Source organism: Nomia melanderi, chromosome 4 (assembly GCF_051020985.1).
Source record: "Nomia melanderi isolate GNS246 chromosome 4, iyNomMela1, whole genome shotgun sequence".
In the NCBI taxonomy this organism is placed as follows: Eukaryota; Metazoa; Arthropoda; class Insecta; order Hymenoptera; family Halictidae; genus Nomia; species Nomia melanderi.
This window is the reverse complement of record NC_135002.1, coordinates 10,506,381-10,533,699: the sequence shown is the minus strand read 5'-3', so window position 1 is coordinate 10,533,699 and position 27,319 is coordinate 10,506,381. Positions and strand designations below refer to the sequence as shown.

Sequence of the window (27,319 nt, the reverse complement as noted above, 5' to 3'; positions counted from 1 at the left end):
GCTCTGCGTTTGACGAGTATACACTTTATTATTTGATTTTATTGCGCGCACGATGAGATTTTTCAAATTAAATTCCACAGTTAACTGGTTAAGTGTGGTACAGTTCAAAATATAGGGCTGCAGGTAAATCGACACTAGAATTTTTGAAAAATTCGATGGATTACGCGTTGGTTAAATAGTAATTTCGCGCGTGTAGCAGTTGTTCCGCGAGCAAACTCGACGTCGAATCGTTCCGGGGTGCCATCGCTAGTCACGTGTTGGCTTCGGGGGAAGACGGAACACCGATCGGTCAGATCGTAAACGTATTTTACAACCTCAGCAACCGTTCGAGGATGTTTCCGACATTATCCGTGCGAGGGCGCGGCCCTAAAAACAGAAGCCGCTTCAGAATCCAGGCCGTCCGTTTTCCGCGGAACCAGAGCCGTCGTAAAACGGCCGAGGATGAAAAAAATGTAGTTCGCGTAATTGCGGTCCAGGAATAAACTACGACCCGTTGCACTGACGGTTGTTATTAGACCGAGAAAGTGCAAAACAAGTATCAAAAACACGACCCGTGAATGAGTTTATGACCCCCTTCTTCTGTTGCTTCTTTTAAATCAATTCTAGCGCACCTTAGAAACACAGTCTTCTGCATACTGCCTGCGGTTTTCCTTGTTTTCACCGCTGACCAGTCTTGTAACTTCTCAAACATTTTGCATGATTTAAATCTCCATGTTTATATTGTTACGTATGATAATTCTGTTCTGTCACTTATTTGTTCTGTTATTATTCTATTATTCTATTCTAAATACGTGTTCTAAAACGCTAGGTTGTCATAGTACCACATTTCCATTGCTTTAGAAATATTATTTATAAAGTTAAATAAGTTAAGCAACGCGTAAAATAGACTTCTTATAAGTTATGTGCAGACGCACGTTAACGTATCATTACACGTTAACGATATCTTCATTGAAATTCATTTTTAATTAAATTCGCACAACATTCAAATACATTTCAAAATTAGATAGGAATGAAGACAAGTTCGATCGTTGCTGTGTAAGTTACATAGGAATATTTATTATAAGTTGTATAGGAATATTTATTATCTATTCGTTGCGTAACCTATGATCAGCAAACATCCGATCAAAAAGCAATTGAAAAAAGTTGCAGTCTTTTAAATGAGTTATAAAAGTTGAAGAAGAACCAACGATCAAGTTGTAGAGCTAAAAAAGAAAAAGAAAGTACATAAGACCATAATAATACTCGTAATACCACCGGAAACTATTTTCGAATGAAATCAGCTATTTATAGCTTCTTGACGAATAATTCATTAAATTCCCATGCCTCCATGGCAACTTCTGTTTGTCGCGCAGGGGTGTATGAACTTCCCAGCCACGAGTAGGCCCCCCAATGTTCGAATGAACTATTCACACCCGTAGACCGATTATTTTTAAAAACATCAGAAGCCTGTCTAACCGTTCATATTTTTTCAATTTTCCAGCCACCTCGGCGGTGATCCTGAAGTCGGAGCACGACCACCATCAGTTGTCAACTCTGTCTGGAGACAATATCCTTGGCACAGGGGTTAGAATCGGCCGGGGTGAGGACGCAGTCGCAGGCGGCACCAGGGAGATTATGGATTCGTCGCAATCAGCCATGATGAAGCAATCGGACTACGTCGTAGGTCGGTGAACCAAGCTCCGCGAATATTCCCAACAACAATATTAAACTAAACAAATCGAATCTGTGCTCCCGATCGATATTGTTCGCCGAAATTCGCCGGTTATCGTGTTTTCCTCCGCGCCGTGGGATTCCCCTGACACCTATGGCCGCGCTGTTGTCGTTGGAGAGGACACTCGGAGTCGTTGCAGCTGCTCCCGAACAGGTTTTGCGCTACGGAATTGCGCTCGAGAAGGAAACATCGGTCTGGCATTCAATAAAAAGTTGTTTATAGGGAACGTGTCCACAAGAACCGATTGTTGTCGTTATTCGATATTACCACGGTGCCAAGCAACTAACGAAATTTTGCGATTCCGCGGCATCAGTTCCTGTGGAAGCGAAGGAAAAAAACTGGAAACGTTAAGAAGCAGAGGTCATATTTCACCTCGCACGTGGTCGCCATCGCGATAACACTTGCAAAAATGACCGGTCCGACATCGAACTCGCAGGAGAGGATTGTTGTCCGCGCGTAATCGTTACATAATCAGACGCGTCGCGTGGAATTACTGGTGTGGCCCTTGCGTCAACATTATGCAACGTAATTGTCCGTTAAAAGAACAAATCATTGCACTTGTGTTTTTCAATGTGGACGTGATCGTTGATTATCTGCGAACGTCGGTTATTTCCTTTCAACGTTCGCTTCTTCCGTTTCTTTAAGCAATAGTGGCTCGAGCCACGCTTGTGAAATCGATTTCTTCGTTGGAAATAAATTATTAGAATCTTTGAATTGGACAGTTTTGCTTGGGGATATTTAATTCAAAGTTTGTTCAGCTGTATAAGGAATAATAGATTTTCAATGGTAAGCTTTAACAGTAGGTTTACGGACATTTATTGTACGGCTTATTCTATTGTTCTTAGAGAAATTGATGTTCGTTTGTTTAAATCTTGGAAATTAGAGATTTAAAAATAGACTGTTACGGTACATATTCGTACAATTGTATCAATGAAGATCGACGCAAACATTTGTCAAATAAAATTTACAATATTCCATTGCGTCAAATTGATGCGTTCTTTGTACCTAGTGTTAAAGTTTGTCGCGCGATTGGTTACTTTCACTCTATCCGAAGCAAAACTGTCCCATGACCATAATTCGTCGTCCAGACACTTGCTTCACGGTGTTATGGAATAATTATCGTTGACACTGTACAGTGCATTGGCCTTGCTTTGCTGAAATTAACGTCCTGAACACCGAGATAACGCGTTTACGATATCGCGAAAACTTCCTGCTTTCTTATTGAACCCTCGTTGTTTAAAATTCTTCACGTTTCAAGCATCATCCAATAGAATCAAAGTTTTGCATCCGTTTCAAATAACGGCCACGATCGCTGCCGGGCAACCGGAAGCAAAGATAAAGCCGTTACATTTATATTTTTTAATATTCATCCCCGGTAAAAATAGATCAAATTCAAATTCGCCAGACTTCATTAATCTGTAAGCAACATTCTTGAAATTAATTAATTCTTTCCCTAGTTTTTCTTTCGGATGTATCCTATTGAAAAAGAATACGTTTAAAAATGCTATCGAATTATGCTCAATGCTTCCTCGGAAGCGAACTAAGTATTCATCTCATGACAGGCCAAAAGCACCCATTCTCGAATTCTTTCTTTACAATCGTTCGAAAAAATATAGGCAGTTTTCAGAGAAATTAACAAATAACTTGACTTGGTAATGCACAAATTACAATATCAGTCAATGAAAATTTCAGTAAATACGCTCTTATAATCTCCACAGGAGAATAAAACGCAGTCGATTTAACTGCTCGGTAGTTCTATTGTTAAGAATGATTTCTCGACGACAAAGTGTATTTCTCTCGTACCTCCATTTTTTATCGGAGATTTGTAAAACCGTAGAAAATCGGGATAAAATTTGAATTTAATGCGAGTGCATTCGTCGTATCAATGCGAAGAAGCGTTTATATTACAGTATAATAGTTTCATTGATGATTGAACACTCCTTTAAAGGAAAAAAGAAATTATTTTCGAAATGTTACTTAAACTTTATCGTCCACAAAGCTCTGTAACAATTAATAACAAGATCGTTGTAGAAAATGGAACAAACGGCCAGATGCAGCGAACTGTTCGGTAGTTTTCGGTTCGCTCCGACTCCGAGCTACGCGATGACGCTGCAACAGTGACTCGGCGCAACGAAAAATACAATTTCCCCATTAATTACAATTGACATACCCTCGATTGAGGGGCAATCGGCGCGGAAATGATCGCGTTAACGGCAAACTTCGACCGATTAGTCAGACTCCGTTTAAAGTTCACTGTGCCACGCTCGAAGGCGTACTCCAAGATGGAGGCTGCTAACCGCGCGGCCCCTAAAAAACAGCGCGTGCCGTGAGATATTCGCTAATCGTATCTCTTCTACTTTAAACTTTACAGATGTTGTACTGCCGACCGTTCTAATTGCGCTGCTGTTTGTTGGCAATGCCATCATCGTCTACATTATCTTCCAGTACAGAAAAAGGTGGGTAAAGTGCGCGTTCCACTTGCGCGAGCGCAATTCCAATTCCTTCCCTCTTACGATCGAAAACTATCTTCATTGAAGTCTCTGTTCTCTTCATTAACGCATTCGCGGCTGGGAAACTTTTCGCTTTTCTAACAACTATTGCCGGTGAAAATTAAGAAAATCTCTAAACTAATTACCGCAGATTTGTGACATTAAAACAGGAAAAATAAAACAAAACATTGGAAAACTCGTTTTAGAATATTAGTCTTATAACGATCTGCCGTGTGAAATGAAGAACTTTCAATTAAAGAAGTCGCAAATGGAACAGAATAAGAGAATCAAATGTTTTGAGAGTTTTTATATTTGAAAAAAAACGTAAGTTCACGGTCAGCGAATGTGTTAAACAAATCGTGTATAATCGCTCCAGTTCTGAGAAACGTGCATCATTTTTATTTGAGTGAAAGAGAGTGAAGCGAAAACTATTAATCGCGATTGCGAAATTAATCGTGGAAAATTGTTTTGCAGGAAAGTTCCACCGATAGAGCAAGGCGAGGAAGTAGCTCTGCGCAACTTGGCGGAGATGCCACCGGTGTGATCCGCCTGTGACTTGACAATTAAAAGTTCACAGTGCCAGCAAAAGACGTCAGCGAGGGAGCCTACGTTGCAGCTTTTTACTGGAATGATCTTTAAAAATTGATCTCGGGAGGCCTCGATCATTCTCTTGCAGTTTGGGACGTTTCAAGTCACAGGAAAATGGCCGTCAAAGAGTCAGATTTTTGAAATTCGTGTTTATCATCGCGATTAAATGTTCTTCGCGGAAAGAGGATCCTCGCCTACGAGAAAAACACGTGACGCAATTATAAACGGGAGACACTCACGAAAAAAGACTATATACGAATGCGCTCGTTGTCGCATAGATTCGCTGTCAATGTTAGAACTCGGGCGCCTATATTTAGTGCTGCCATAATTTGACATACACACAACCATACACACACACACATACACTCACACACGCTCATTTACGATAATGTATTATAATATAAGGAAATAATATATTCTATATTTCGTCCAAATTGTGACTAAGTTAAGAATAAACGGATGTTTTCTTAATATCTCTGTCTCTTTCCCTTTTATCGTATATTCTCGTGTAATGTAGATTGGTGTGCAAGGTTTCGATCTGGAAGATAAATTCTGTTTACTTTAATCTGAAAGCAAGACAACTTCCGAAATTGTTGAGAGGAGAAATAATGGAATTAAAGTAAAAATGGACTTATTTTATTACATTAGTAAATATACATTTATATATACATACTTAAATATACACAGTTGCGAATACTATATTAGTTCAGAAGTACTTCTGCAATGGTTCTCCTAGGATTTCTTCGAGTGTGCGCACGGCGTTCTGTGCGTGTTTCTCTGTAGCTTCATCCTCATCTTCCAGTAACTCTGCTAAGAAAGGTATGGTCTCCGGTAACAGCGGCATGAAGTCTTCTCCTAACTTCCTTACAATCTCCACCTGTATTAAAAAAAGTTAATAAAGAAAATTTGATTTAAATATAATCTCATGAGTATCGATTTATGTTATTTGCTGAACATTTATACGTTCATAATATAGAAATAAATAATTAAAGATAATTACAAATAGACTTTTACTTACTATTGCATTCAATGTGGCACTTCGAACATAAGGTTTTGCGTGTCTAGTCTTTAGCAATGTTTGGTAGACCAGTTGTTTGTGTAAAGAGTCATCGGCAATGGCATTAGCGAAGGCTGCAATGCAAGGCACTATAAGTTCGCGTGCCCTCTTCTCGTATTCCTCTCTACCACCCATAGTGTTCTCCAGCTGATCCACGATGGGTTGTGCCAACATTTCCACTCTCTCTTGATTTACAAAATTATGGGCATCGTAACTAAAGACCCGATAAAGGGTCAACAAAATAGCCTCGACCAATTCAATCTTGCTTTTTTCTTCCGGTAGAGTCATTTCTTGAGGTTCTTCCGTGATTGCTGGATTGTTACTACTCAATGATGTTGCCGCGTGTTTGAGAAAATGGCCAGCGAAGAGCACAAAGAGCGACTTTAAACAGTCCGCTATATTAGCTGAGAGTCTGTAGAAAGTGATACTTCGTTGCTTATACTGTGGGTTTCTAGCAGCCCAATCATAGAGTTTGTAATAAAGAGGTCTGAAGGTAGCCTCACTTAATTTCAAAACCAATGCAACCAGTGCTTTACTCGTACTTTCTTCTACAATTACCACATCCTTCAATACCGACTCTGCATCGTCTACTTCCATATCATCCGCAGAATTAGATATATCTTCACGGAATTGCAAAACCTTCAAGAAGAAGGTACCTAAGTCTGGTATAGCTGCACGTAAATCAGCTGGTTGAACGTTATTGAAAGATTCTGCTAGGACAGTCATAAGTGCTGGTATACAGTAATATGATCTCTTTGTGAACAATGTAATGTACGTTCTATTCACTGCCGGCAATAATACACGCAATGGTACACAACTGGACAATTTTTGTGTCGTTGCTCTTAACCTTGATACTACTATACCAATTTTTGGATGCTCGGTGTCAGTATACAAGGAATTCATCCTCGCCAGTTCAAACAGCAATTGATCCAGATAAAGAGATAGAAAATTGCCTACAGATTCGACTATTTTCTGCAACGCGCTGACTATGCTAACTGTTATCACATCAGGCACGTCTTGATGGCAATGGTTCTCCAACAACTGTAAGATTGATGGAACGAATTTATTCAAGCTATGTATGGCATGAATGCGCATGGAACTGCAAAGTTCTGCAACGCAGAGCGCTGCACTGCCTAACACCGGTCCTTCTTTTGTTTTCAGCAGCTCAGTTGTCATCTCGAGAATCTGAAACAATGAAACAGTAAATAGTAGATTTTAGAATGATCAAAATTTGAGAACGTTTATACCATAACTTACAATTGCAGATAATTATCTACTCACCGGTTTGAACATTGTTGGATTTTCAGGTGCTAATAGCTTAGCTAGTAACTTTAAAGTGATTAAAACAGTTTGTTGAACGATTTCCTGTTCTTGTGTCTCAGACCTAGCCCGAGCCTGAATAAACTTCAGAAGAGGCTCAATGAGACTTAGTAAATCAGTATGATCTTCCTCTCCAAATTTGCGTTGTTGGAGGCGAGTGTTCAAAAGTTCTAAAGCTTTTCTATTTACCGTTAATAATTCATGTTCCATCAAACGCTTTACACTAACTAAGAAGATTCCATTCGGTAGTAAATTGTTGACTAGATCCAGCACATCATAGAGGTGATGTAAAAGAACTTTCCAATATTTTCCAATAGGTTTACCCTGATGTTTGTCAGCATTCCTCGAGGTGCTCTGGATCAAAAGAATCAGTTCTACTATCAACTGATCGTAATAAGGTCTCATACTGTTTACTTTACTAGAATCTAATTCGGCCACCCGATTAATGAAGTCAGGAGATGACAACAAGTTACTTAAAAACTGAACTAAGGTGTACTTGTAATGTCTTAAATGTTTGGGATTGCTGTTTGCTACATCAAAGATATGTTTATGCTTGAAAGACATAGCAGCTTTTCGATCTTCTTCTCCTTCTATATCGATTGGTAATTCTTTCATAAACTGTGCCAGCTTTACACAAACTTGAATAAGTCTAGCAGATGGAAACTCTTGAGATACCTGTAGAGCAAACTCAAGCCTTTGACCAGCCGTCTTTTGATTGGTAATACGCATTGTTCTTGACATAACATGACTTTCAAAAGTAAGTAGATAATATAAATGGAAATGATTATCTAATAACTGCAACAGTTTCACGAACAAAGGTGTCCGTCTGTGTTCAGGAATATCAGGCAGAGAAACGATAAATGTTCTCAAGACCTCGCAGGCGTGAATCTCATTCTCGTCTGCGTTTATTATGGGGAACACTGTATCGATGGTCTTTGAAATAATTTGTATTGAATAAGCGTCATCTTGACGGACAACAGAACTACCCATGAATGTAAATATGGGCATGATAGTGTAAAGAGCACTTCGGATATCGACAATTTTCAATAATTCCACTAAGACCAATAAAGCGTGATGATGGGTTTGAGGATTCCTTGATGTCCTGATGCATTGTGTTATCAAGTCGACTTGGAGATGAGCATCCTTGATAGGCAACTTTTTTACAGCCAGTCTATGAATTGTAGACAGCAACAGTTGATTAGTATACTCTATGGGACTCTGTTCTTCAAAGCTCAAACATGTTTTCAGTAAATCAAACAAAATTGGGTAAAGTAATTCTTCTTGTTCAATGTTATCTGCTCTTTGTACAAATTCCAAGAGTGTAACCCCATGCTTCCATTCCTTTCTGTTAATTATAGTTGGGTTTGGAATGGAGTGAATATAACTTAATCGTTTCTTAGTCTTTGCTTTGGTATCATTTAGGTGTTCATCTTTAAGGTTCCTCATTTTTCGTAATTCATTAACTATTAATTGGGCATTCACTTGAATTCTCCTGATAGCCTTGCTAGCTGTAGAAATAATATTACTCATATCACATTCAGAGACTACATCCACCAATTTTGCTAAAATTTTGTTTTGAAGTTCAGGTGACACTTTTCCAGCACTTTCAAAGAACGTCTTTTCTATTTCTTTCAAGAGAATAACGCTCGGTGATTGCTGCATTCCACTTTCTGTAATCACTTCAGCTTCATAGTTAACTATACTAGCCTCGAATAATTGCCAGACTTTTTGTGTTGTGAGAGCTTTTGCCGTTGTACTACTGAATCTCTGAAGAATATTCTTAAGTAAATTTCCAGCAGAGGTGTTCTTAGATTCAATATTTAAGGTCTGCAAAATTTGAAGTCCAAGAGGAGATAGTTGCTCTAGTATTGACGGCCCATTTACATGAACCAAAATGTCCAATAATTGTGATTTGATGTGCATAGGAGTCTCAGAATCCATAATTAAATCAAATAATAACTGCTGTGCTTGTTGAAGCTTTTTTCGCAAATCAGATTTTAATTGTCCACACACATCTGGATCTGGTGAGAGTAATACATAGAGAGACAGAGACAATTGATCAGGATCAATGGATATTTCTGAACTTCGTTTATTTAATTCTTGTAGTAAGGCTGAGAATGGTCCCATTGAAAAATTGAAGGTCTGCATAAGCTTTTTAAGAACGTCTATCGCAGCTATTCTACATTCATTATTTTCTCTAGCAAGTGAAAGTAACAAATTGGTTACAAAAATTTTATCTTCATATACCCATTGCATGGATTTACACTGATCCAGAAGCACTAGCGTTATTTTCAAACAGTGAAATGATGTTTGCACTTTGACTGGTTTTATATATAATTGAGACAGAAATTGAAGAAGATCTTTCACAGTGCTAAAGTGTCTTTGGAAGAATATTTGCAAACATCGTGAATAATGTTTACACCATCGTTTGTTGTTTATTCCCTCGAAAAACATTTCAAGAAGTCTTAAGATCAAATTACTTTGATGCAAATTGTTTTCAAAATCGAACTTAAAGTTTATCTTCAAGTCTAAACGTCTATGAACCATTTCTAAAACATATGTACCCACTTGGAGTGGCAGAACTCCTTGTGACGTCAATTCAATAGCAGTTTGAATATTGTGTCCTGTTATGTTGTTGCAATTTTGTATCATTTTGACTTGTGGAAACTTTTTTATTATCTCTGTGGCCATTTCAATGACTTCCCAGGCTATTTCAGGTTTTAGAGCTCCAACCGGTACTCTGCATACAGAGCCCAAAAGAATTAGTTTAAAAAACATGGATCCTGCATCACCATGGGCAATTTGTTGCTTCATAGCACGCAATATACTATCAGGTGAAGGTAATAGTTCCCAGTTTAATATGTTGTGGAAAGCTGCTGAAGTTATTGCCTCTGCATTAGGCGATTTACTTAAATCCTTCTGAACACACTGCATATAAGCATTCTTTTTAGCAAAATTTGACTTCAGCACTTCCATAGCGATAACTACATCAGCGTCGTCATTTGGAAACAAATACGGTAGTGCCGTAATAAAAACGCTAGTATCATCTCCAATTTCACAAAGCTCCAAAAGGATTTTAAGAGCTGGATTTGCTAATATTTTCCTGTTATTGCTATGACAGGTTGAAAGTAATACTTTCAATTCTTCAATCAATATGTCAACAGGGATAAAACTTGTTAAACGTTTTGTGGGTAGAGATAGCAAAGTTTTAATTACATTCACCTCGCTGTCACTGAATCTAGCTTGTAATGTATTTGTCATCATATCCTGAAAACTTTCTGGAATATTCACATTGTCCTTTGCCAGAGTTTCTAGTGCCATGATCCTTTGTTCTGGACTAATATGAATTAATCTGTCAAGTATTCCTATGGAATCTTTTGTATCTCTGGAACCGAAATGCCATGATGTTAAAAACTGCAATACCAGCTTAGAATCTTTATCCTTATCGCTGTGTTTCATTAGACGCTTTAAATAATCGTCAAATCTCTCAGGATATATCTTTTCGAGACATTGACATAAACGTATTAAGAAGTCCTCAGCTGCACTTAATGTGTTACTCACAAGAAATTTTTTTTCCAAGACAGTGCACAAGATGTTGTCTACTCCATTATCATCCAACTTTACTTGCGTTAGAATTTCACTGACCATATTTTGAACTCGTGATGTTCCTAATGGATTCTCCATAATCAAACTACAACTAGTTTGCACCAAAAGTACAATGAATTTTAATATATTTATATTAGACGATTGAAGCTTTACTGCCAGTGGAAGAAACCAAGAAAGCTCTGATAATCGAGTTGCAAGACTTTTTGACACTGTTGTGAGTTGATTAACTGGTGTGTTGTACATGAAAAATAACAAAATCAACGCTTCTTCTTTCAAATGTGTTTTCTTAAATATCTTCAAGTGTAACTTTTCAGTAGTTTCATTGTTCAATTTCATTTTGCTCATTAACATTGATAAAATCATATAAGTACTAGCTGCAAAATCAGCAATAGAACTTTCTAAGCCTTTTAGAATGGTTGGTAATATATGACCTATCTGAACTTCAGACATTGTAGATAATTGATGAATAGTCCCTAATACAGATGTAGTATAAAAAGCATATAAAGTGCTTAGATATGTTGCTCTCTCTGAATATACTCTTGTAGCATTCACAACATGACTGCAAATAAGTTTCAAAAAACCATTATCCGAGCTAAGCCTATTAATCAATGTTATAGAAGCTAGAGGAACACCAGGCTTTTGAAGAGGTTCCAACCAATGCCATTTATCAGCTGTATCTGATAGATTTAACAACTGTAATGCTTTTACAAACATCCGAGTTTCATGATAAGGTAATATTAATAATAGAAATTGATCTTTATTGAAGTCATGTATACGGAATCTATGTATCAACCATTCAAGTGCTTTGTGAGCATGATTGAGTAGAAAATATGGAGACAAGAGAATAAGAAATCTTTCAATTTCTCCATCTAGTTTCTTATTAACTTTAACATCTTGTACAGAACGTTCAAGGTTTAGAGAGCTTTGTGCGAAAAGTGTTCTTTCAAACTCCAAAAATAAATCTGATAGCTTAGCTAATTCCTGTAGTCCATTTTGACCTATACAAATATTATTCAGTTAATATTAAAATCAGGAAGATATTTACTATATTGAATCATTCATTAATAAACTTAGTTGTTTACCTATGTTTAGAACTGTTTCTCTATCTAAATTGGCAGCTTCCTTTGGATCAAATAACAAGCTAGGTCGCTTCTTGTCCTGCAGCAATATATTAGTCTGCGGTGTTTTAAGTTTCTTCAGTTGTTGCGCAAGAGAGGTGGTCATTTTGAATCTTTAATCAAATTTATAATAAATTTAAGAGAGACGAGATAGAAAAATGATATACAAAATTTATATTTAACCTCACCTTGTTCTTATACACTGTTAACAAATTTACCAAGTAAATACTTGTATGCTTAACGATACTGTTAAAATTGATAAAAATTACGTACAAAAATATTGAAAACTGTATTGATTACTCACAATATATTTACTACTTAGTTCTGTAAAATTAACCATGTGCTACCACTGTAGGCAGCCATAACTAAGTAAACTATTTGATCCATAAAAACAGCAACAATGACTTATTACGCCATCCGTGGTCTAAACAAACATCTAGTATAAATATTATCGACAGTCAATAATGAAACATCGACACAGCACCGACGAAAAACAGGATAAACTAGACATCTTATCAAACTTTATGTCCGATGGTCTGAAAAATTTAATATTGATGCAGAAAAATACATTGTATGCACAGTTTGTACAAATCTTAAGTCTGTGCATAAAATAACTCCTCGGTCGTGTGACAAAAATTTACATTAGATGTCCAGTCTATCCTGTCGATCTACAGACTTAAGATCTGTAATATCGGCACAGACTTAGGGTTTTTAATACTGGAAAATAAAGGGTATATGAAAATACATTTTCTTTAGCACTTGTGACCAGAATTGTGACAGATGCGGATGTCTTTTACTATTTTAATAAGGTTTATTTAATTTGTGATCATTTTAAATTTATGACTAAGGGCAGGCATACACTTCGTCTGTGATACGGGCCATTCAGTCGGGTGCTTTCTTTTGATGATTTGATAATACAAACTCGTAATGACGTAACATATTCGTAAAATGACGCAACAAACGGAAATCCGCATGGTACAAAGAAAATGAGAAAGAGCCCGCGAAAGTTGTTTGAAAGATAAAAAAGAATGCTGCCTTTCACTAGAAGACAGCGTGGATACTTGAACGCCAATAATAATTGGATAGTGGATACGCGTTCACAAGAAGTGCATTGTACTCATTTCATCGTCGTATTTATATATGCCACAATATTGTGATTTCATATCAATAATTAAAATTATATATTTGTACAATAGAACTTATACATTTGTATTTCTAGAAGAATTTTGAATCATATCTTTTATTCGTTATGTTTTCTTGGAGAAAAATATTAACAGGTGTTTCTCAAAGACCTACAAGAAAATTACACATTTCATCAATTTTGTAAGTAGATTGTATCATTTATTTGCAGCATTATAAAAAAAATTGCACATTATAATTGTAATAAAAAATATACATGGAAGTTACTTTACTCATAAAAGTTTTACATACTTTTTTCAGGCAAGAAGCTGTAATAATAGATGGTAAACAGATTGCTAATGAAATTCAAAAAGAATTAAAAGCGACTGTGGATACTTTGGTACAGAATGGTAATAGAAAGCCAAAATTAGTAGCTGTATTAGTTGGCAATAATCCAGCTAGTAAATTGTATGTTCAAAGAAAAATGAAAGTTGCAAGTTTGATTGGTAAAAATGAATTTCAAATAAGAATTTCATAATAATAATATATATTGGATTAAAAAGTATACATTTTTTATTATTACTTAGATAACAAGCTTCATTATGTACATTTCAGGAATTGACAGCTCTACCATTGTTTTAGAAGAAAAAATAACACAAGAGAAACTTATTAAAGAAATTGATCATTTAAATAAAAATGAAACTATAGATGGAATTATTGTACAATTACCATTATCAGAGCATATAAATGAACATGAAATATGCCAAGCAATTGCACCAGATAAAGATGTGGATGGGTTTCACTCAGAAAATATAGGTAGATTAACATTAAATAATCACACTATTATTCCTGCAACTGCTTTAGGTGTAAGAGAATTAATAATTAAAAGTAAAATAGATACTTTTGGAAAAAATGCAGTAATTGTTGGAAGATCAAAACATGTTGGCTTACCAATTGCCTTACTTCTACACTCTAGTGGCCAAGGTATCTTGTTCTATTATAATTATGAAAATATAATATATTGTATTAAAACTGATAGATAAAATTGATGAATATGTATATACAAATACTCATGTACAATTTATAAAAGTTTTGACTACAAATTATTTTCTAGGTAATACAGGAGCCTTAGATATGACTACGACAATATGTCATCGTCATACTCCCAAAAGTGAACTAACAAAATTTACAAAATTAGCAGATTTAGTAGTAGTATCAACGGGTATCCCTGGCTTAATCACTAAAGATATGATAAAACCTGGAGCCTGTGTAATTGATGTGGGAATATCCAAAATAAATGTAGGAAACAAATATAAATTAGTAGGAGATGTGGATTTTGAAAATGTAAAACAGGTAGCTGGGTATATTACACCAGTACCAGGAGGTGTGGGTCCAATGACTGTAACAATGTTAATGAAAAATACAATTTCTGTAGCTATGAAGAATTATCACTGTAAAACATAGACTAATCTTAACTAATCTAAAGCTTTTCTGGTACACAATTAAACTGCGAATATTTAAGAAGAAAATACACAATTGTTCAATTTTTACAGTTTATTGATGGCTAATGTTATAACATTGAATAAATTATAAAAAAACTAAATATAATTATGTAAATATGTAATAAATTCTATTAATTATGATTTTTGCATCTACTTTATATTGACAATACTTTTTATTATATTTTTTATTTATTTATTATTTTTTAATAAAATTAATATTATAGTTTGTAAGTAGTAATACAGAGTATGGTAAAATAAAATACAGTGTAGTTCCAGTAACTTCTCAAAACTCGCGGGATGCTGAGAATTAGTAGAAACTATTTTACAGTACCTCCATTGGTAGATAGACGTCACGATTTCTTCTTTTTCGAAAATCTGCTCAATTCTGTAAGTAGCATCATAAAACGATAGGAATAAGAATGAAATATTAAAGGAATTGCAAAAACGTAGAATTACGAAAGCTATACTATAAAATTAACATTAAATAATTTTATAGTGATATATTAAAAAACGACATGTTATTACCTAACTTCATTCGATTTGTCAAACCGACTCAAAAACCGCTTTTTTCATTCACTTTCTTGCTGTCATTGAGGAACAACCCAAAATTGTTTATAACCAGTTCAATAAAAATGAATCGACCAAAAGTTTTGATTACTAGACCAGATATACCGGTTGCAGGATTAAATTTATTACAAGAACAGTAAGTACTTTTCAAGTAAAAAATAAAACACATGTTATTTATTTATGCTATCAAACACCATGCTTTTAAATCTCTATTACACACGAGTAATGCACTAAATGTGTGTAGTATATGTGACTATTATTCGATAAATGTTTATAAGTTTGAAATGTTTTGAATAACCTACTTTATTATTAAATTTTAAATGTATATAAAATAATATTTTTTTTCCTATACACCTTGCGATAGATGTGACATTATCCTCTGGGAAAAACCAGAACCAATACCAAGATCTGTATTATTATCAAAAGTACAAAATGTTGATGGAGTTTATTGTTTACTAACAGACAAAATAGATGATGAAGTCTTAAATGCTGCAGGACCACTATTAAAAGTAGTTGGTACTATGTCAGTTGGAGTTGACCACTTGGATTTGAAAGCTTTAAAAGATAGGAACATCAAAGTAGGTTATACACCTGGAATTTTAACAGATGCAACAGCTGAACTGACTATAGGATTATTATTAGCTACATCTAGGCGACTAGTGGAAGCAAACAGAGCTATTTACAAGTATGTTTTGAAGCTATACATATAATGAAATGGAGATATAGTAATAATAAAAGATTAAATATTAATCCATTCAATTGATTAATATATATATAGGGGAGAATGGAAAGCATGGTCACCTACTTGGATGTGCGGCCCTGGTTTATCTGGTTCTACAGTTGGAATAGTAGGCCTAGGTCGTATTGGTATTCAAGTGGCTAAAATCCTCAAAGGTTTTAACATTGCAAAAATATTATATACAAGTAGAACTGTTAAACAAGAAGCATCTGAATTTGGAGGAGAAAAAGTAAAACTTGATGAACTATTACAAGAAAGTGACTTTGTTATTGCGACAACAGCCTTAGCACCAGAAACAAGACAAATGTTCAATGAGGATACATTTAAAAAGATGAAAAGATCTGGTATATTCATTAACGTTAGTAGGGGAGAAGTTGTTGATCAGGTTGCTTTAATAGAAGCTCTAAAAAAGGGAACAATTAGAGCAGCTGGATTAGACGTTATGACTCCAGAACCCATTCCATTAGATAGCGAATTATTAAAATTGGATAATTGTGGTAAATATAATAGTTATATTTGTAATTTATGATTAATTTATGATAATCATATAAATTTTACTTCCTATTCCAGTGGTATTACCTCATATTGGTAGTGCTGCTACAGAAACACGGGAAGAGATGTCGAGGATTACTGCAAAAAACATTTTAGCAGTTCTGAAAGGAACACCAAACGAAATGCCCAGTCCACTTCAAATATAAACATTGTAAAATATTGAAACTATATGTATAAGTCGTATATCCAGTACATTTATTAATATTTTGTACTTACATGCACATATGTATAAATTGATGGATATACTTTAAAACATTTATACAACGTTTGAGGAATATATTAGATTATATTGTTACTAACATTTTAATCGTTTAATTTTTCTGATGCATGTAACTTCCTTACTGTGTTTATTAATTTTAAACACTGTTCATATATGGTAAAATGTAAAGCTGTTGTTACTGCAGCTTTTAACTGACTCGGTGCTAAGCCTTTAAATAATCCCCTTGGACCCTCTACTTTTAACGTTAGTCTTAAACAATCTAACATCCCGGTGCAAGAGAAAAAAGTACCGAAACCTTTCCTACCATGCTGAAATCCTTGTATTTGTAATCTTTTTCTACTAAGATCAAGTGGATATATCACAGTTTTGGCTAACAATCCAGCTACACTGCCGGATAACACAGAATTATAAAAACTTGTATCAGTTTTTTTACTGTATCTTTTATATATATCAGTGAAAAGTCCATAAAATGCAAATTGCAAACCGGAATGTGGTGCAATTTGCAATAATGTTGGTAATAATCCATTAAAAAATGCTTTAGAAGATTCATGTTGAATAATGCAACTGAAAATACAGTCTTTTAAGATAACACAGTTATCTATGCTAGTATTTCCAGCTTTTTTTTTTAAATTTTACCTGCAACAATGTAGAAGTCCCTTATATACTGCATGATTACTTGATTGGGCTACTAATCTTGTTCTCATTGTGTCAAAAGGAAATGATATAGTTGTAGCTATGCAACCAGCACTTGCACCTGCTACAAATTTTATTGAATACTTTGATTCATTGAATTGTGAAAAGTTTTCAGTTGCTTTTGTAATCAGATGATACGAATAAAACTGCAAACCATGAATATTTTCATATACATTTAAACATATTTTTGTAGTTCCTACTATTCACATTCACCTGACTCATTCCATATACAACCGACAAAAGTTGAGCAGGTATGTGTCCTTTCCAAAGTGCAAAAATTCCCTCCTCTCTAGTTATCAAAAAAAATGCTTGTTTTATAGAATGATATTTGCTAACATGGTGATTTATAATTGGTTCAATCTGCAACTATAATGTCAAATACTTGTTTTAAGCATAATATATGCAGTAGAATATTACAAACATTTCAGGTACAAATTTTTGCATTTTTTTACCTGAAATCTAATTTTTATAACATCTAAAGGTTGAAAAACCAATCTTGTTATAAAGCCACTAACAGCCCCTGCTACAGCATGATCTGTATTATGATCACTTATCTTTTTTGAAGTATTCATTGTTACTGTCCTTTATACATCTGACGAATAATATGACATTAATACTATAAATCTCATTATTCATAAATCCCAAAAATCTTAAAATATATCAATCCAGGAAGACAATACAATCACTATAATTTAAATTTCTAATCTAAACCGTAAACAGAATGAAACGGCAAACAGAACATCTTAAAAAAATAGGCAATTTTTTAACCTCTTGTCAAAGTACACATTGTTTGTATACCACTATTTAAAAGCATGCGGTGGATCCACGTTATTTATATTAAGTGACCCTTAGTAAAATTATGTATGTTGATATGAATCGTCTTCACGACAATGTTATATAATGTATACTTTTAAATTTAAGTCTAATATGATATAATTTAGACAATTTTTCTTCGTGTCACATATCATGTATAACCTAGGTACATTTCTTTCAAAAACGGCACATATTTCACATATTCGTTAAGAAATCACATAGAGACAAATAAGTACTAATGTTGTGCACATATAATTTTATTTCTGTAACTTCTCGAGATTCAATGAATGTGGTGACACATTTGGAAGTCATGAAAGCTATTTCTTTCATCCTTACTGATATTTATTGCTATTTCTCTTTTTTAAATTCTTGCTAACTTATATTGCGAAGTTACTAGATGATGGGGAAAAAATGAGATGTTACTGCACTGTAAGCACTAAATACCGATAAAAAAATATGCAATTGTTTTTATATTCAAATTGTATTGTTTAATCATTTTTCCACACTACTCTCTATAATAAAAATACTAACTAATACTGTTCAACTATTTTTATTTATTATTATAATCGATTTCTTGAATTATTTCGGAAATTTGCGAATAATCATCAAAGTTCATAGGATATTTCAGATTACAATAATCCTTCACTAATGTTGTCATATCATATCCCCAACGACTTTTCAGAACAACTTCTATACTTGCTTTAGATGGAATGTATGGATGATCTTCTCTAGCTATTAAATCCAATTCTTCAATAAAATTTTGCTATAAAAATAAGTTCTATTAATATATACTACAAATAAAATTTTTTTATTACATGCTGGAATTATTACTTTTTCTTTTTATATTGACTTACATGATTTTTCAATCTACATATATTCCACAATCTTATATATAACTTATGTAAATTTAAAATTATTGTTTCATGTATTCTGGAAACATTCCTAAAAGTATCATCAAATGCATCTAGCTTCTCAGTTTTAGAAGCAGAATCGCTCATTCTTTTAAAGTGCCATTTTCTAAAATATCTATTTTTGGCATCATTTTGTATATATAAACATTTAATGTTGGTCATAATTCCTGGACTTGTAGTAAACATTTCATTACATAATTGAAATAAATTGTCTTCTGAAACTTCGAGTAAATGAATCACATAATGGGAATAAATAAGAAGTAACCCTGTAATATGTTGCGGACTTTTTCCTTTTATTACTGTATCAAACAATACTGCAACATCTTCACAATTTGTAATTCTCGCACAAAAAATAAGTCTACACAGACTGAGTTTCTTATTTTCACGAAAGAAGTCGAGTACGGATTTCCGCACTGGTTCTTCCATTTTCATAGACTTGTTTAATCAATAATGTTCGCATAGTTCACATAGCTCAGTAACCAATTATCCTTAACAGAATTTGTTGAATATGTATTTTAACTTGCCATCAGTTATTTTGATCAGAATAATTATGATTATTTACAGTAAAAACTTCGTACTTATAAGTTATTTTCCAAGATAAAAATATGAAACACACACATAGAACATTTTATGTAAGTTTAAACACAAGTTTACTTAGATTTATTTCAGAGGATACATGTGGGGTGTTAATAATATCAAAAATATTCAGTTTAAAATTTATTACAGATAACTAAAAATTTTATACAGTGACGTGCGATAATTTCTTAAGTGCTTTAAAGGTTTAGAAGGTACAGAATTAACAAAACCATTAATTACTAAGAACGCCACTTTTTACTGTCATGATTCAAACAATCTGTTAGATCGATGGAAAGTTTAAGTCAAACTACATTTTTTATACATGGTTAACCTTACTAGAAGAATAAATTATCAAAAGAATCTTCCTTCCAATAGACTGAGATTGTGTTTAATATAAATAGAAATATTAGTAAGACATACATGTAAGAAAAGTGTAGCTTCACAGTCATTATATTCAATGCGCTCTGCAATTTCACTTTACAGACGCAAATTAACAGAACAACTTTATAATATAACCAAGAACAAAAATTGGTCACATTAAAAAAAGTGGAATGAATACTGATAGTTACTGTTACTTCACATCTTACAGGGCCCTTACTTCTGAGACGCGATAACTAAACAAATGTTTAAATTATTCTTAAAAACTTGAAAAGCGTATATAATTGAAACTGATAATTGCAAGAAATTTCTTACTGTATAAGTTCATAAAGACCTTTTATAATTTAAATCAATTTTAGAAGATTGTCATGAACAACTTTCTATTAAGTATTGTTTCTACTTAATATTTTTACTTACTTTTCACTTTTTCTTGTACGCGTCTTTATGAGTTGAAAAGGACAGAAGTATAACAAACTACAATTTTATAACTTAAATGTGTCAAATGTTTCCCGTGTTTCCTGAAGTTATTCTACCACTATCGATCATAAATAAAAATAACGTAAAAAGTCGATCGAGCACATCACTAAAGCATACCACAGTAACCTACGTGGAGAACTTTCTCTAGTCACAAATTAAATAAAAATTGTAAGAAGTCTCCAAGAAGTTCACTTATTTAGAAATGTGATCGAAAGTTGAAAAAATCAACTAAAATAGTTACAGTAGCCTTCGGTGAGCAAATCCCCAACGATCTGAAAATTAACATTCACATTGTAAGTAACATTTCAATTTGATCTATTGGCGAAATATTTTACGTATATTTTTATTTGATTACTGTACTCACTCCGGCCACCATAATCTTCATTTTTATCAGCAAGTTCAGACAACTTTGGATTTACTACTTGATTAGCTTCTTTAAGTACATTAATTAGACCTTTAGCCTGTCTACTGTTTTTTGGTGTAAAGAATGCATAACTTGTTCCCATACAATTTGAACGGCCCGTTCTACCAATTCTATGGATGTAGTCTTCAGACGACGACGGATAATCGAAGTTGATCACGTATTTTACATCATCGACATCTAAAGAAATAATTTGATTAAAATGAATACTATAACCAGAAATTTTTAAATCTAATTATTAGTTTTGCTTGTTATGTTAAAAGTATATATGAATTTCTTTAGTACATTTTTAGATTATTATATTCTCTTTAATATTACGTTAACCTCGTTAAAATAGTAATGCATTATATTATATGAAAGTAAAAAGTTTTATGTTTACAATTTATCCTTCCTTTCGAATCATGTATATGCAGCTAAGCCTATAATCATACACTGCCTATTTCAATATATAGAATATAAATATTTTAATGAAATGAATAATATATCTCTAGGAAATTGTAACGGACGATAAAAAATCATATTTTATTCATTTATTGTCTTACAATTATGTATTATTGACCACATGATAAAATTATTTCTTTTATTTCTTAAAATAAATATTAGCAGAAACTATTATTTCATAATATCTTAAATGTTAGAAAATACTATTTTAAATATATTAAACTTGTTTAAATTGAACTAATAGAAAGAATTTATTACAAATAGCATAATCTTTAATATAAATATTTTTGGCAGTTAAAAATGTACTAGCAGTTTTCATATTTTAAAATATTATAGAACTCAAACAGTTCTAGACGTTTCAGATTTATACGATCTAAACTGATTAGTATTTGAATAACCAAAATATTTTATCAATTTATGTTGTCACCCTGATATCCTGGTACTTAAATACCAACAATTCGTAAAGAATATTTTCAAAGGATTTGCATCAACTTTAGAATCAAATCAAATGCATATGAATGTAAGTTAGCTGCATAGTAATAAATACAAACCCTGTGACCGGTGAACATTGCATTCCATGTGACTGCATCCAGAGCGCCCCAGGGGGTACTATTCTTAAATGCAAGTACACATCGCAATATTGTGTCCTAAGCATCACCAGCGAGTAGCGATAGTAGCAAAATCAATAGATTGTTGTCTCTGACACCGGCCGAGCGTTGGCTATGAAGTGTGACGGTTGTACCAAAATGCAAACCACGGTCTTATCTCACACTCAACCAGCGCGATAACGGCACCACCCGCGCACCACTCTACTACTTGCGTGGTACACAGGCTGAACACAGAGGCACATTAAGTACAATATTATGTGCAAAACAGAATTGCGCATGTACAGTGAGTGAGCCATGTTTTCTTATCGAACGATCGTTTTCATCGCACACTCAACACAATTTGTGCACCATGTGCCTCTGAAACAAAGGACAACCAGACTGATTAACATAAATTATAAGATGCCCACACTTACTGCTAGTTTCCTGTATTCCAATATTTTCTCTCAATTCTTTAACACAAGCGGATAATTTAAAACATTGTTTTTCCCTTCTATTTTAATTGAAATAGATTGCATTAGTGAATTCTTTATAACGCTGGTAAAATATACTTAAAACAGATAAAAAATTGTAATTACTTCCTACAGATAGACAGAAAACCTAATGGTCGAAAGTATAACGAAGACGATAATTAAAAAAAAAGAGAGATTGAGATAAATAAATTCATTGCCCCTTTCGATCACAAAACAAATAAGATATCAAACCTGTTTCAAAAATTTCAATCCCTTATGTACATCCTATATAAATACCTTCTTGTAAAATACTACAATTATGAACAAATATTTTCAAACTTTACGATATTATAAAAACTTAATATGCTGTAATAAATCCTATACTGTGGGAATACGACGATTATAAAATAAAGTTAAATATACGAGCTTAAGTGATACAAATAAATAAAAACAAACATACCAGCTAAACTAATGCCGTCTATTTAATACTTTAAGCTTATGTAAAGTTTGAGAATATGTATTAGAAACATTTTTGGTGCAACGTTAATTTTTTTGTATCACTTGGTATATACCCTATTTAATTATTATCAAATTCTACAAAATATTTCGTACTCAGCCAACAAAAGATATTCATACTTTGTTGTCTGCAAGTTTTAAAAAATAATTTTTAATTATTAAGTTTATATGTATATATTTATGCTAAACATTGTGAGGCATCACCTTCATATAACCAGTCTGTGCTACATCGCCACTTTACCCTATCCTTTTCTAAACAAGTATAGATTTTCGCAAATGCAGTTTATCTATCTAAGCAACAATGCATTCTTGAAAGTCTAACATCTTTATTCGAATTTCTAAAAGTATAATTACTTACCCAATCCACGAGCAGCAACATCCGTTGCTACAAGAATCGAACCTTTCTTGTTCCTAAATTCTGAAATTATATAATTAAATTTATAAACGAATTAATAAACGAAAAATCTCATTAAATATTACATAAAAAAATGTTTACTACGCAAAACATACCTCTAAGAACATAATCTCGTTCTTGTTGCGATTTGTCACCATGCATGCACACTGCAGGCCATCCGTAACGACGAATATTTCTAGTAATACTCTCCACTTTTTTCTTTGTCTCTACAAAAATTATAGTTTTTCCACCATCTTCATTTACATTACCAATTTCTTGAAGAAGTGTTCCCAATCTAAAATTACCAACAAAAATATATTATAATTTAAATGGACAAAGAAAGAAAATTATTTTATACAAAAGTGAAAATCAGTTCTTCTTAGAGGAAAAATCTTATACTGAATCATACAATATCATACATTATTATCATCACAAGTAGAAATCTACAATATGTATAGTTCACTTTTATAATTAAGAAAAAAAATTTGGTAACAAAATATACACTACAAAAGTATTACATACTTTGTTTCTTTTTCATGTTCTTGACAGACATCAACAATTTGAAGAATATTATGATTCGCTGCTAATGTTAACGATCCAATGTTTAATTGTGTATAGTTTCTAAGATATTCTTCTGCTAGATTTCTGACTTCATCTGGCCAAGTTGCAGACCACATAAGGACTTGTCTGTCAGGTCTGATTTGTTCAATAATTTTTCGAATCTGTGGTTCAAAACCCATGTCTAACATTCTATCGGCTTCATCCAATACTAAATAGGTACATCTACGCAAATTAGTTACACCACAGTCTAAAAAGTCGATCAATCGTCCAGGAGTAGCAATACAAATTTCAACTCCTCGTTCTAAATCTCGTGCTTGACTCCCCTTTGGTGCACCACCAAAAATACAAGTGTTCCTTACATAAGATAGAGAACCGAAATCATTACAAACACTTTGAATCTGTTGTGCTAGTTCTCTAGTTGGTGCTAAGATAAGAGCGATTGGACCATCTCCGTGACTTAGCGGCTGTTGGCTGTTAATGTGTACTATCGCAGGTAAAATATATCCTAATGTTTTTCCAGATCCAGTTTGCGCTATTCCAACCATATTTTGACCAGACATTGCAATTGGCCACCCTTGTGCTTGAATAGCAGTTGGTTCATTGAATCCTTGTTTTCTTATACCTTGCATTACATAATCGGGAAAATTTCCTTCTTCAAAATGTTGAATAGGAGCAGGAATCTTGTCTCCTTTTAAAGTAATTTGGTTGTCTTGTCTAAATCTATCCACATCTCGTTGATGGCGTCCTTGCACATTAGGATGTGGTACATAGAAATCCTTTTTAAACGGTTCTAGATTTTCAAAACTCCAATTTGTTTTTCTTAGGTTAGTGCCAGCACTTCTCTTAAAAGATGCATTGTTACGATTTCCGAAACGTCCATTATTACTGGTGTATGATGATGTTCCTTTTCTTTGAAGCTTATTACCACCTCTGTAACTCGCATTGCTGTAACCATTAGACATAGTTCCATATGTCCTGTAAAGAAAGAAAAAATGATATTCATAGTTGAAATGTTTATCTGTTACATAATACAAAACAAATGTAGATAAGTATTAATAAGTGTGGTGAATATTGAGAAACGGCTCCAGACAAAAATGTGTGGATTCCGAAGGCATATTCACATTTTTCTTTTCCTCCCACAAGCATTCATGCTCCATTAATAGAAGTAATGGAGGCATGCCAAAATGAGAGGAATATATAATATCATTTTGAAAACCTTGAATTAAAATTTATCATTTTCAATAATAAAATGAATAATGGCTAATTAAACTATTCAATGTTCAGCACAAGAAGTTCTGATGTTTCATTATAAAAAAATGAAAAATGAATTATGAGATAATTACACTTTTAATAATGCCATTAACCCAATAAAATTGTTAAAATTTAATCATTTCTTCTTGCATTCATACAAATAAAATGATGTCTTGAAATATGTGCAATACTTCCTATAACTATACAATATTCATATAATTTCTCATTTTTGTATTTTCTACTTCATTTTAGATGTTTAACAAGAATAAACGTTTGTTCAATTTAAAGATTATGCCAATTCTTTTTAAGATTTTCAAAATAATAACAGATCTTTAGTACAGTCATCAGTTATGGTCACGTAGCCACAAAATAAATAAAATAAGTACATTTTCTAATTTTATACACATGTAATGTCATTGTACACATGAAAATAATATTTACTATATTTAGTATTTATTAGAATATTTCATTTATCATATATTGTAATAAACTGTGTTAATAATAAATAATATATAATGAAATATAAACCATTACTTTTATAAAAGTCTAACGTTCCTATAAAGGCAAATATGGCGGCCGAGCGACTACAACCATGACCCGAACGATTTATTTAATTTTCTTTTTTGTTAATATTTAAGTCATAGATCAATTTCTAATCAATACAATAAATTTCCTGCCAATTATGCGACCAATTTATTACATAATTTCCGTCAATAAATGATTATATCATTATCAATAAAAATTCATTAGAGAGAAGTACTGATTGCATTAATGAGTTTGATCAAAAACGTTAAAATTTAACATTAAATTTTTTCATTAATAATCTTATTATTACATATACAATCATGATACAAACCTTTGCCTTATGAAACTGAAAGAGCCCACTATTTGTCGTAACCTTTAATATATATAATAGTTGTAGTAATGGCCTTTTTCATTAAATTATTCTTACACTGCAGCAACACGGTAATTTTTACATTTCAAAGATCAGGGTAAAGTACGATTTCTTCGCATTGTTCTTAAAATTGTGTCCATTAAATACAATACTTCGTTCAAATAGAAATACTAGTATTATATAATAGAAATGCTACTACTAAAAATGAAAATGTTACGTAATACTAATTTCTTTTTAATTTCTACGATACAAAAGAGGAAGTTTAATAGTGACGCATTGCAGATATTTTCAAAATGGCCGATTAGAACTCATTTTTATAAGAATCATGAGAATTATGATAGAGCGTTAATTTAAAAAATTGTAAATCTATTATGAATATCCTACTAAATTTTAAAATATAAATTTTACTCACATATTTGATGTTGATAATAACTTTTCTGTCTTCAGTGAAACTAATGCTAACGTAATTTCTTACGTTCGACTGGTTCAAAAGGTAATGAAGATCTCTAAAATTAAATTCCTAATTATTTAACAAAATTAGAAGAAATCGCAAAAGGAAAATGAATAATTCGTTTTAACGCGATTAGAAATGTAGTTAATTTTTAGCAAAGAAAAAGAAAAATTAGACAACAAGCGTCTCACCCGCACTGCTTCCAGGGACAGAAAGAACGATTTACCATAAAGCCGGATGTGGGGTATAATCGGTCATAATGAAAGTGGGGATGCGCAGAAATGGTCTAGACTTCCATTTACGTTCACTGCGCAGGTTTTGTAAGTATTGATTTTGACTGAGCAGTACCTGTAAACGACGTTATACAATATCACATTTATTATTTAATACATTTATATTGTTGAAATATATTTCTTTTTATGCAGTCAAAGTATTTACTGTTTTTAACATATATAACGCTGTATACTCTATCTTTTGTTTCATGATATTCAATGACTATAGTTGTATTGAGTATTCAAAACGATTTCCAACGAATTACTAACGTTATTTCATTGTTACCAGCAGTTACAGGATCATCAATTTAAAGCATAACATTATTGATAAACGAAATAACATAACTATATAAATATGTAAAATACGGGAATAAAAATAATTCTTATATATAATATACTAGAACTCTAGTATCAAAAGTTTAAAATTATCCATGAGAAAGAAAAAACTTCTACTATACTAGATTAGCAATCTATTTAAGATTATTTTAAATAGTTATTTAAAGGTATTATTATTTCAACTAGAGTGTTTGATATTTCGACGTTAAAAATTCAAATGAATCTTCAAGTTTCCCTCGAATCAGACATTTTACATAAATAGTCTGTATTTTAAATGCAAGTAGCGCT

The 27,319-nt window shown here is 32.9% G+C and overlaps 7 protein-coding genes across 17 annotated transcripts in view; 3 read left to right on the top strand and 4 right to left on the bottom strand.

Moving 5' to 3' along the window:
• The window catches only part of LOC116429561 (uncharacterized), a 50,619-nt gene extending 45,360 nt beyond the window's left edge, over positions 1-5,259 (top strand). The window contains exons 7-9 of the mRNA XM_031982631.2: positions 1,481-1,663; positions 4,083-4,167; positions 4,675-5,259. Of these exons, the coding sequence (XP_031838491.1) occupies positions 1,481-1,663; positions 4,083-4,167; positions 4,675-4,744 (338 nt within the window). The 3' untranslated portion in view covers positions 4,745-5,259. The remainder of the gene's footprint in view (positions 1-1,480; positions 1,664-4,082; positions 4,168-4,674) is intronic.
• l(2)k09022 (HEAT repeat containing 1 homolog l(2)k09022) lies at positions 5,197-12,291 on the bottom strand. Its single transcript, XM_031982630.2, has 6 exons — positions 12,078-12,291; positions 11,854-12,002; positions 7,127-11,769; positions 5,807-7,030; positions 5,462-5,665; positions 5,197-5,326 (listed from the first exon to the last, which is right to left on the bottom strand). Exons 2-5 carry the CDS (start codon positions 11,993-11,995, stop codon positions 5,495-5,497), a joined length of 6,180 nt encoding a protein of 2,059 aa, XP_031838490.1. The 5' UTR covers positions 11,996-12,002; positions 12,078-12,291; the 3' UTR covers positions 5,197-5,326; positions 5,462-5,494.
• A 64-nt stretch (positions 12,292-12,355) lies between these two features.
• LOC116429563 (NAD-dependent methylenetetrahydrofolate dehydrogenase) lies at positions 12,356-14,651 on the top strand. Of its 4 annotated transcripts, none has more exons than XM_031982636.2 (5): positions 12,356-12,620; positions 12,743-13,212; positions 13,330-13,514; positions 13,624-13,992; positions 14,123-14,651. In XM_031982636.2, the coding sequence occupies exons 2-5, from the start codon at positions 13,139-13,141 to the stop codon at positions 14,470-14,472; spliced, it is 978 nt and encodes a 325-aa protein (XP_031838496.1). In that variant the 5' UTR covers positions 12,356-12,620; positions 12,743-13,138; the 3' UTR covers positions 14,473-14,651. The 4 variants fall into 4 exon arrangements, with proteins under 4 accessions (XP_031838496.1, XP_031838495.1, XP_031838498.1 ...); XM_031982635.2 differs by having other exon boundaries at positions 12,738-13,212; XM_031982638.2 differs by having other exon boundaries at positions 12,363-13,212; positions 13,624-13,824; positions 13,906-13,992.
• A 123-nt stretch (positions 14,652-14,774) lies between these two features.
• On the top strand, positions 14,775-16,675 carry LOC116429562 (glyoxylate reductase/hydroxypyruvate reductase). 3 transcript variants are annotated; one of them, XM_031982632.2, is made up of 5 exons: positions 14,775-14,897; positions 15,007-15,213; positions 15,442-15,762; positions 15,856-16,313; positions 16,387-16,675. In XM_031982632.2, the coding sequence occupies exons 2-5, from the start codon at positions 15,026-15,028 to the stop codon at positions 16,512-16,514; spliced, it is 1,095 nt and encodes a 364-aa protein (XP_031838492.1). In that variant the 5' UTR covers positions 14,775-14,897; positions 15,007-15,025; the 3' UTR covers positions 16,515-16,675. The 3 variants fall into 3 exon arrangements, with proteins under 3 accessions (XP_031838492.1, XP_031838494.1, XP_031838493.1); XM_031982634.2 differs by lacking the exon at positions 15,007-15,213 and having other exon boundaries at positions 14,821-14,897; positions 15,540-15,762; XM_031982633.2 differs by lacking the exon at positions 14,775-14,897 and having other exon boundaries at positions 15,063-15,213; positions 15,540-15,762.
• Positions 15,390-18,565, bottom strand: LOC116429565 (mitochondrial thiamine pyrophosphate carrier). Of its 4 annotated transcripts, none has more exons than XM_031982641.2 (5): positions 18,190-18,565; positions 17,734-17,873; positions 17,495-17,647; positions 17,225-17,427; positions 15,390-17,152 (listed from the first exon to the last, which is right to left on the bottom strand). In XM_031982641.2, exons 2-5 carry the CDS (start codon positions 17,851-17,853, stop codon positions 16,672-16,674), a joined length of 957 nt encoding a protein of 318 aa, XP_031838501.1. In that variant the 5' UTR covers positions 17,854-17,873; positions 18,190-18,565; the 3' UTR covers positions 15,390-16,671. The 4 variants fall into 4 exon arrangements, with proteins under 4 accessions (XP_031838501.1, XP_031838499.1, XP_031838500.1 ...); XM_031982639.2 differs by having other exon boundaries at positions 18,050-18,563; XM_031982640.2 differs by having other exon boundaries at positions 18,080-18,563.
• Positions 18,566-18,601: 36 nt separating this feature from the next.
• On the bottom strand, positions 18,602-19,557 carry LOC116429567 (uncharacterized). Its single transcript, XM_031982647.2, has 2 exons — positions 18,949-19,557; positions 18,602-18,857 (listed from the first exon to the last, which is right to left on the bottom strand). Exons 1-2 carry the CDS (start codon positions 19,435-19,437, stop codon positions 18,645-18,647), a joined length of 702 nt encoding a protein of 233 aa, XP_031838507.1. The 5' UTR covers positions 19,438-19,557; the 3' UTR covers positions 18,602-18,644.
• Positions 19,558-19,709: 152 nt separating this feature from the next.
• Positions 19,710-26,757, bottom strand: LOC116429566 (ATP-dependent RNA helicase p62). Of its 3 annotated transcripts, XM_031982644.2 has the most exons (8): positions 26,615-26,756; positions 26,385-26,478; positions 25,934-25,975; positions 23,788-24,801; positions 23,382-23,560; positions 23,230-23,289; positions 20,801-21,037; positions 19,710-20,708 (listed from the first exon to the last, which is right to left on the bottom strand). In XM_031982644.2, coding segments are annotated over exons 2-8 (1,569 nt in total). In that variant the 5' UTR covers positions 26,387-26,478; positions 26,615-26,756; the 3' UTR covers positions 19,710-20,673. The 3 variants fall into 3 exon arrangements, with proteins under 3 accessions (XP_031838504.1, XP_031838505.1, XP_031838506.1); XM_031982645.2 differs by lacking the exon at positions 25,934-25,975 and having other exon boundaries at positions 26,615-26,753; XM_031982646.2 differs by lacking the exons at positions 19,710-20,708; positions 20,801-21,037 and adding an exon at positions 21,893-22,263 and having other exon boundaries at positions 26,615-26,757.
• Between the last annotated feature and the right edge of the window lie 562 nt (positions 26,758-27,319).